Source organism: Carlito syrichta, unplaced genomic scaffold (genome assembly GCF_000164805.1).
Source record: "Carlito syrichta isolate Samal-C Ts95f unplaced genomic scaffold, Tarsius_syrichta-2.0.1 Scaffold303213, whole genome shotgun sequence".
Taxonomy (NCBI): Eukaryota; Metazoa; Chordata; class Mammalia; order Primates; family Tarsiidae; genus Carlito; species Carlito syrichta.
This window is the reverse complement of record NW_007247309.1, coordinates 46,403-55,529: the sequence shown is the minus strand read 5'-3', so window position 1 is coordinate 55,529 and position 9,127 is coordinate 46,403. Positions and strand designations below refer to the sequence as shown.

At 40.7% G+C, this 9,127-nt stretch overlaps 1 protein-coding gene across 1 annotated transcript in view; it reads right to left on the bottom strand.

Moving 5' to 3' along the window:
• PLEKHH2 (pleckstrin homology, MyTH4 and FERM domain containing H2) overlaps positions 1–9,127 on the bottom strand; it is a gene marked incomplete at its 5' end in the record, with an annotated part of 53,347 nt that overhangs the window by 2,961 nt on the left and 41,259 nt on the right. Inside the window, 3 exons of the mRNA XM_008058111.2 lie at positions 1,704–1,790; positions 4,579–4,708; positions 6,569–6,714. Of these exons, the coding sequence (XP_008056302.1) occupies positions 1,704–1,790; positions 4,579–4,708; positions 6,569–6,714 (363 nt within the window). The remainder of the gene's footprint in view (positions 1–1,703; positions 1,791–4,578; positions 4,709–6,568; positions 6,715–9,127) is intronic.

The following is a 9,127-nucleotide window of genomic DNA, read 5'->3' as shown; positions in this document are numbered from 1 at the left end:
ACTCCAACTCAAAAAAAAAAAAATTAACAATTTTGAGAATTTTTCCAAACCCTACTCGTATGTACTCTCCCAGCACGGCAGTCTTGCTCACCTTGGATGTTATCATTCTTTTAAATCTGCAATCTGACTGGTGAAAAGTAAAGGACTGAGCAGATCTTTCCAACACTGACTGCTTCAGAACTGCCACCCACCCGCCCCGGGTACATTTCCTGGCCACCTCCCGGGATCTAGGGAGCTAGTTTTCTGAACTAAGTAATTCAGTACTGGTGTATGATTTTCTTACACACTTTAAGTCACTGATTTTGTAATCTGTCTTTAAGTTATCCATTCAAGAACTAAAAGGCATTCAGAAAATATAAACTCCTTTAAAAAAAAGTATAAGAAAAACAGTAACTATAACACTAAAGGATAATTTGGTTTCCAGAAAACTTGGTGATCTGACTATAGTCACAGATAAAAAAAAAAGGTCACACTACCTGCCAGGTGAATTTAGCAATTCTTGCCCACCAGATTTGAAAAAAAAGGATAAATTTTTACTAAATAATTGGACACTTGAAATATGATTACAATAATGTAAATTTCAGATAAATAAATGAGCATATATAGAAAGCACAGTTTGACTTTACTTTGAATTATGTGAAAAGCACTAAGATATCGTGTATGTACAACTGGTAAGTGACATTATAGAAAATTATAGAGATTGCTATAAAAGCCTTAGTGAAACTGAACTTTGGCAATTAAAGTTTCTACTTTAAAGATCTTTTAAAGATTTTTATTCACATAGGAAACAATCTTCCTTAACATATTTACAAAAGAGTCACTTCATGAATACAACCATGACTGCAATTTGATCATGGTGTCTTAATATTTTTCTTATTCACACTAAACACTTTTTTTCTTTTTCTTTTTTTGTCAGGGACTCACTCTGTCACACAGGCTGGAGTGCAGTGGCACAATCACAGCTGATAATGGCTCACTGAAGCCTCAACCTCCTGGGCTCAGGTGATCCTTCTGCCTCAGCTTCCTGAGTAGCTGGGAATACAGGTGTGGGCCACCCATGCGGCAAATTTTTTTATATTTTATTTTTTTTATTTTTTGAGTCGGAGTCTCACTCTGTCACCCAGACTGGAGGGCAGTGGCACACTCCCGGCCACCACAGCCTCAACCTGCTGGGTTCAGGGGATCCTTCCACCTCAACCTTCCAAGTAGCTGGAATTAATGGCATGCGCCATCACATCTGGCTAATTTCTTGGTTTATTGTAGAGATGAGGTCTCACCAAGTTTCCCAGGCTGGTCTTGAACTCATGGGCTCAGGCAATCCTCTCACCTCGACCTCCCAAAGTGCTGGGATTATAGACATGAGCCACTGTGCCGGCCTTTTTGATTTTTTTGTAGAGATGAGGGCTTGCTATGTTGCCCAGGGTGGTCTTGAACTTCTAGGCTCAAGCAGTCCTCCTGCCTCAGCCTCCCAAAGTGTTGAGATTATAGGTGTGAGCCACCATACCTAGCCACTTAACTTGTTTTAAAACATTAAATTGTAATCATAATTGTATTTGTAAAATGATTATTCATTATATACTTTTAGGAAGAATATTTTCTGTGTATGAGACAATTCAGATTTAGGTTATTATTCTCTTCTGTTTATGGAACATTAAGCAATGGAAATAGCTGACTCTACCCAAGATTTCAAGGTTGAAACTTACCATGGAGTTGTATTCCAAGATGCTTAAACCATCCTCGTGTACAGCCAGCCACATAAAAGTACTTCCAAGTGCTGAAGGAGTTATAGGCTAGAAAGCAGTGAAAACGCACTCTATTACAAATACTAAGCAAAATTAAAGAAATATTGTTCAGATTAGAAGTCATGTAACATTTGCCATTAAAAAGAGGCAGTGTATACCACTGGAAAGCACAGTGAATTTGATTTTAGGAGACCTGGCCTTGAGACACAAGTCTGCCATTTATTCTTGTGCATTTGAGCAAGTGACTTTATCTCTTTGAGGCTTGATTACCTCATCTTTAACATGGGAACAATAATGTTTATATCTTACTTTTCTTCTATTTTGAGAGGCTAATATTCAACAATGCTTTTAGAGTTTCTGTGATGACCAAAAGCCTAAAAAATATATATATATTAATGTGTTGGAAAGGTTATGCAGTTTTACACGATTACAAAGCAAAGGATTATTATGATACTTGCACTTACACTTTTCCTAAAGTTTATTAAGTCTGATATACAATGTCCAATAAAAAAAGAATATAAAGAAAATATGAACCTATATGATCAATAGTAATGAGAAATACCAAAATTTCCACCAAATTTTCTATTGCAAGAGCAATGAAATGGTATTTTTTTTATTATAAAGATGTGGGGTACAATTCGGGGTTAGGTATACAAACATTGATTATGGTGAAATGGTATTAATAAGAAGAATCTCCTTAGCAGTAGTAGGACATTGCCAGGGGAGGGACGGGGAGGCACATAACATCAATAAAGGTAACTTTACCTGTACGATGAGCACGCATGTACCTAACGTTGAATTGTATCCCACATCTTTAAAAAAAAAAAGAATCTCCTGCCAGAATCCAGTCAAAACTCATTAATGTTTTTGGGCATTTCACAATGATTGTTTTGTTCAGTTAACAACTGAAATTCTAACAAATACTTAGCTACTTCTCTTAAATCTTATGGAAGAATGTCAAGACTATAGATAAGACACTGAGATGAATCTTGTGTTATTTGTGTATAGTAAATCTTATTAGCATTTCATATAAAAACCCTGAGTTTTTACCACACTGTCTACTGAGAGTTGGTTTGCAAAGGATAGGCAAGCATCCAATTCAAACGGATACCATTCAACTCAATGTCCACTGACAGATAAATGGATAAACAAAATATCAAAAATATTGTACATATATATATGGAATGTTAGTAAACTTTAGGAAGGAAGGAAATTTTTAACATACGCTACAACATGGATGAATTCTGAAGACATTATGCTAGGTGAAATAAGCCAATAACAAAAGGACAAATGTTATATGATTCCTCTTAGGTGAGGTTCCTGAAGCAGTCAAGATTATGGAGACTGAAAGTGGACTGAAAGTGGAACGGTGGTTGCCAGGGGCTGGGAGGAAGGCGGAGTGGGGAGTTAGCATTTCAAGGGTACAGTTTCAGTTTGGGAAAGTAAAAAGTTCTGGAGATGATAGTAATAACAGTAGCATAAACAGCATGAATATTCTTAATGCCACAGAACTGTACACTTAAAAATGTTAAAATGGTAAATTTTTGTTCTGTGTATTTTACCACACTCACACAGAAAAAAGAATGCCATTAAGCAATAAAGGTGGTGCCACCCTGTTATCAAGAAAGAAAAATGAGCAAAAAAAGACTCCTTTCATGCAACTTGAAAAGCAATATTATTACTTAATAGTATTTTGTGTCAGCAAGTACAGGACGTATTATCAGAGCAGAGGAGGGTATTTAATATTCCTGCCAGTGCTGAAGTTAGAATTAAAACCCATGCTGATCTACAGTTAAAATCTTTTCCTTATATTTAAAAAAAAACATATGTTTAACTCTCTGCAAATATGTTAATTTTACAGATGCTTAAGAATACTAACTTTATCATCTTTCTGTTAACTTATTTCATAGCCAGCTTCTAGTTCTAGCAGCAAAAATAATTTCTTACCTAACAATAATATAGTCATTCATAGAATTAAGCTTAGAAGATATCTTAGATTTTACTTTTCTGGTTCAAATTGTCCATTAGTAGATATGGGAACTGAGGTCCAGAGAGGTTAACTGACTTGTACAAAGCTGCACAGCTATTCAGCAAATATCTATTCAGTGATAATTCTGTGCAAAGCATTAGGGTGGGCACCAGAGGAAGATTTTAGGGTCAGTAACTCTATACTCTCAAGGAGAATGCAACTTAATAGTGAGAATAAAGCAAACACATGGAAAAATGTAAGACAAGATCCTTTCTCGTGTTATCTTTGTATTCTATCTTGTGTGTCTTAAGGGCCAGTACAAAGTGACATGGTTCAGCAGAAAGAAGAGGAATCACACTGCAGATGTTTTCTCTGGGGGGGTTGGAGGCTGGCCATCTCCAGGCTAGACTGGTTGCCCTCCCTCAGGGTTTCTGCAGCTCGCAGTTCGTGTCACTCCTAAGGATATTTACCATACAGTGGTTGTTTACAGGCCTGTTCCAACCCTGGACTATCCTAAGTGACAAGGTCCTGGGAGTTCAGGGACAACCAATCGATGGGTTTATATACCCCTAGAGCTCGGCTCAGTGTCTTCCAGGCAGAACTCGGTAAATACTAAATAAATGAGCAAGTGAATGACCGAGGAAATGAATGAATGAATGAAGAAAAGGATGCAGAATTCATGATTAGCCTGAGTCTAAGAAACGATTTAACGTCGGGGAAATTTTGTCCCTTCATTGTTTTCGTTGCATTGTTGGGTATTTATTTCTTCAGTTTTTGAAAACTCCAAAATACACTAAAACTGGGGTAAATCTGGTCGACTATGTACACAACAGTTTTACTATGAGTCTTTCTCCCATTCTTTCTTACTTTTGCAAGAAACAATTTGGCACCAAAGAATGGCCACTTCCTGGCTACTGTCAAGTAAATGCGCACACAATCAGCAACGCTGTGGCCCCGGAGGGCCATCCATCTTGTCGACAATCGCTGGCAAAGCTGCCTAAAAAAAGGAAACAGAAACACAAAAGCAAAAACACAAGCAGCGTGTCATCCTCCCAAGAAAAGGTCTCCTTGAGCTAATGGAGGCACAACTGTGACTCCTAGAAATTACCCAGATGAAGGTTCAACGACTTTCCTGTCACCACTATCCAGACCTTGTCCTTTTTTGGAGCATTCCTTCCACCAATGCTCATATTATTAGTGTTCTCGGCATGACGTGGGTACCCTCAACAGGTAAATTTAAAAAATCTGAATGGTGGCTGGGCATGGTGGCTCATGGCTGTAATCCCAGTGCTTTGGGAAGCCAAGGTGGGATTGCTTGAGCCTGAGAGTTCAAGACCAGTCTAGGCAATATAGCGAGATCCCATCTCCAAAAACTTTTGTTAAAAAATGAGCTGGATATGGTAGTGTGCACCTGTAGTCCCAGCTCCTTGAGAGGCCTCAGAGAAAGGATTGCATGGGCCCAAGGGGTGAGACTGCGGTAAGCTGTGATCATGCCACTTCACTCCATCCTGGGTGACAAAGTGAGACTCCAACTCAAAAAAATATAAATAGCTGACATCAATCAAGCTTTAGTGTAAATTAGTTTAAAAGGTAATTTCTCATGGGAGTATTTTCATCTTTAAAGAAAAGTATGAACTGGGCACGGTGGCTCACGCCTGTAATCTCAGTACTTCGGGAAGTTGAGGCAAGAGGATCACTTGAAGCCAGGAGTATGAGATCATCCTGGACAACATAGCGCAACCTCATCTCTTAAAAAATAAATAAATAAGTAATACAAACTTAGCCAGGTGTGGTGGTGCACATCTGTAGTCCTGGCTACTTGGAAGACTGAGATAGAAGGATCACTTGCGGCCAAAGGTTTGAGTTTGCAGTGAGTTATGAATATGCCACTGCCCTCCAGCCTGGGCAACAGAGCAAGACCCTATCTCTAACAAACAGACAGACAAATAAACAGACAAACAAATAAAAAGTACAAGTAGTAGAGCCCAAAGATGAATTCCTAATGGTAGAATTTCAAGTACTACCACTTCTAGCTTGGAGAGATGTTGGATGCAGGAGAAACTTCTCAAGTCAAATAAGAGGCAACCACTTATTCTACATAGGCGATATGGATCTTAAATGTTTCTGATCTTAAATGTTTCTATTTCAGAAAATGCATAGTAAACAGAATTTGCCTCTATTTTAAAATCTAATCAGTTTTTCTTTCTACAGTCTCAAAAAATGTGACTCCAAATTAGTTGAGTTTAATTTAAAACTTTATGTTAAAAACCAGCCTGGGCAACATAGCAAGACCTTGTCTCCACAGAAAATAAAAAATATTAGCCAGGTGTGGTGGTGTGGGCCTATAGTCCCAGCACCTACAGGGAGGCTGAGGTGGGAGAACTGCCTGAGCCCAGGAGGTCATGGCTGTGGTGATCCCTGATTATGCCACCACACTCCAGCCTGGGCGACACAGTGAGATTCCAGCTCAAAAAAAGAAATTTTTTAACAACAACAAAAAAATTACCAAAAAACTAGAGTGACTCTACCCTTTAAACAGTTACAGATAGCTGGGCGCATGTCTCATGCCTGTAATCCTAGCACTTTGGGAGGCAGAGGTGAAAGGACTGCCTGAGTCCAGGGGTTCAAGACCAGCCTGGGCAACTTGGCGAGACCTTGTCTCTAATAAATAAAAAAAAACCAACTAGGCATGGTGGCAAGCGCCTATAGTTCCAGCTCCTTGGAAGGCTGAGGTGGAAGGATCACCTGAGTCCAGCAGATCGAGACTGTGGTGGCTGTGAGTGTGCCACTGCACTCTAGTCTGGACAACAGAGTGAGACTCCAACTCAAAAAAAAAAAGTTACAGATATTTCCTTACCTTAACTGCTCTTCAGAACAGCCATCTCTATACCTTTTAGGATAAAATTTCTCTATGACTTGTTTCAGAGTTTGATTTGCTTTGCACTGGTTGGTAACATGTCCTGCGGGAGTCGAGAAGGGTCTTTCAAAATCTCCAATCTCCACCTAAATGGAAATCCAAAAAAGAGAAAACACAGGATATTGGAAAGGGTTTTAAAAAAAAAAAATTAGTTGTATTTTTTCCAAACATTCTTTTTTAACACACAATACATAAATCTTCCAACATGAGCCAGACGAACACGCTGCCTCACTAGACTCTATATCCAACAATTAAGAGTCAGCTCCAAGAATTTCCTGATTAAGGCAGAGAATGTCAACAAGCATCTACAGACATTCAAATCTACAACAGAGATCACTGCAGAGCTCAGGTTTCTTTGGTATATTTTATCTATCTTCACAAAACTACTCTGAGGGAAGGAGATCAGAGGAATTAATTTCCTCTTATGGAGAAATTATACTTTCTAAGTTGGTAATGTGCTCAGAATTTTCTTGACGTATGGTTTCACCTTTCCAATGCTTCCTCGAATTCATCTAAAAAAAGTGAAGATTGCATGTCTCCAAAGTGTATTACAACTTTTCTTGTACAAGCTTTCTTGACAAAAATTAAAAGTCAAAGAAAACAAGCTTAAATTTTAGTAAAAGTGGGAGTGATTTTAACAGAGTATCCCTGCCTTTAGGAAGCTAAGCCATAGAATGGAAAGTGGCAGGAAATCATTTGTATTCTACCACAAAGAAAATAAGTGTCCTACTTCTCTTTTTTCTCATATTTTCATCACTTATAGAATGAGAATACCCAGTGTGGCTAATGCTTTATTTTATTATATTTTTCTTTGAGTTGGAGTCTCACTCTGTCGCCCAGACTGGAGTGCAGTGGCCATTCCCGGCCACCGCAGCCTCGACCTGCTGGGCTCCGGCGATCCTTCCGCCTCAGCCCTCCAAGTAGCTGGAACTACAGGCATGTGCTACCACACCCAGCTAATTTTTTGATTTTTATTGTAGAGATGAAGTCTCACCAAGTTACCCAGCCTGTTCTTGAACCTATGGGCCCAGGCAATCCCCTCGCCTTGGCCTCCCAAAGTGCTGGGATTACAGCCTTGAGCCACTGAGCCCAGCCAATACAATTATTTTACAAGTATACTATGCCAGGCCAGGCTTGGTGGCTCAGCCTGTAATCTCAGCACTTTGGGAGGCCAAGGAAAGAGGATTGCCTGAGCTCAGGGGTTTGAGACCGGCGGGGGCAACTTGGTGAGACCTTGTCTATACAATAAATCAGAAAGCTGGGCGTAGTGGTGCCCACCTGTAGTCGGAAGGCTGAGGTGGAAGGATCACCTGAGCCCAGCAGGTTGAAGTTGTAGCTGCCATGAGCATGCCACCGCACTCCAACCTGGGCGACAAAGTGAAACTCTGACTCAAAAAAAAGGAAACTAAATTTTCAACCATTCGTTCCTCCAAGAACACTCTTGGAGAGGGGACTATGTGTAGGACTATTCTAGACACAGAGATGGACAGGAGGAGACCTGGCCATCAGGGAGGCCGCTGTCAGCGTTGCAAAGCAGAAACATCCATAAATAATCATAAACCACTGTGGTCAGGAGAGCAACAGAACATTACAGAAACCTTGAGAGGGATGTTTAATCCACCCAGGAAGGATTTGGGAAGGTTCTGGAATAAGTGACACCTATGATGAAAAGTAAAGGATAAGATGAAGCTAACAGGTGAAGGGGCGGGGCAGAGAAGATCCAGGCAAAGAAGACACACTAGTGACCCATAAGAAGCCGGGCTCGGTGGCTCAGGCTGTAATCCCGCGCCTTTGGGAGGCCGAGGTGAGTGGATTGCCTGAGCCTGCGGGTTTGAGACCCGCCTGGGTAGCGAGACCTCATCTCTACAATAAAATTAAAAAATCAGCCAGGCATGGTAGCGCATGCCTGTAATTCCGGCTGCTTGGAAGGCTGAGGCGGAAGGATCGCTGGAGCCCAGCAGGTCGAGGCTGTGGTGGCCGCGAGTGGCCACCGTACTCCAGCCTGGGTGAGACTCCAACTCAAAAAAAAAAATAAAAAAGAAGTAAGAGAAAGCGAACCGTATGGAAGTCAGGGAATTGCGCATGAAACCACGGTTTTATACGTGATTGCAGCATAAAATTCAAGGTAGGGAGATGAAGGGTGTGTTGAGGCTGGAGAAGTTGGCAGAATTCAGATCATGAAGGTCCTTGTATTTACATGAGAATGACATTTTTGTTACATCTCTCTCCCAGTTGGTAGTGCTAGCAAATGTCCATGCACAGATGACATTGTGCCAGTTTCCAGGCCCAGCCTTTAAGAAGATGGCAGTGCCCACTTCTTGTCTCTTTTAGGATGTTGCTCTTGCCACTCAAACGCCATTGTGGCAGGAAGCATAAGCAGCCACCTGATGAGACCCTGTGGAGGTGTTCCAGCTGGCAGTCCCAGCCAGCATCAGCCAACAGGCATGCATGAAGAAGTCTTCAAATGACTCCAGCTGTCAGAAACCGGGCCTCAAGCTA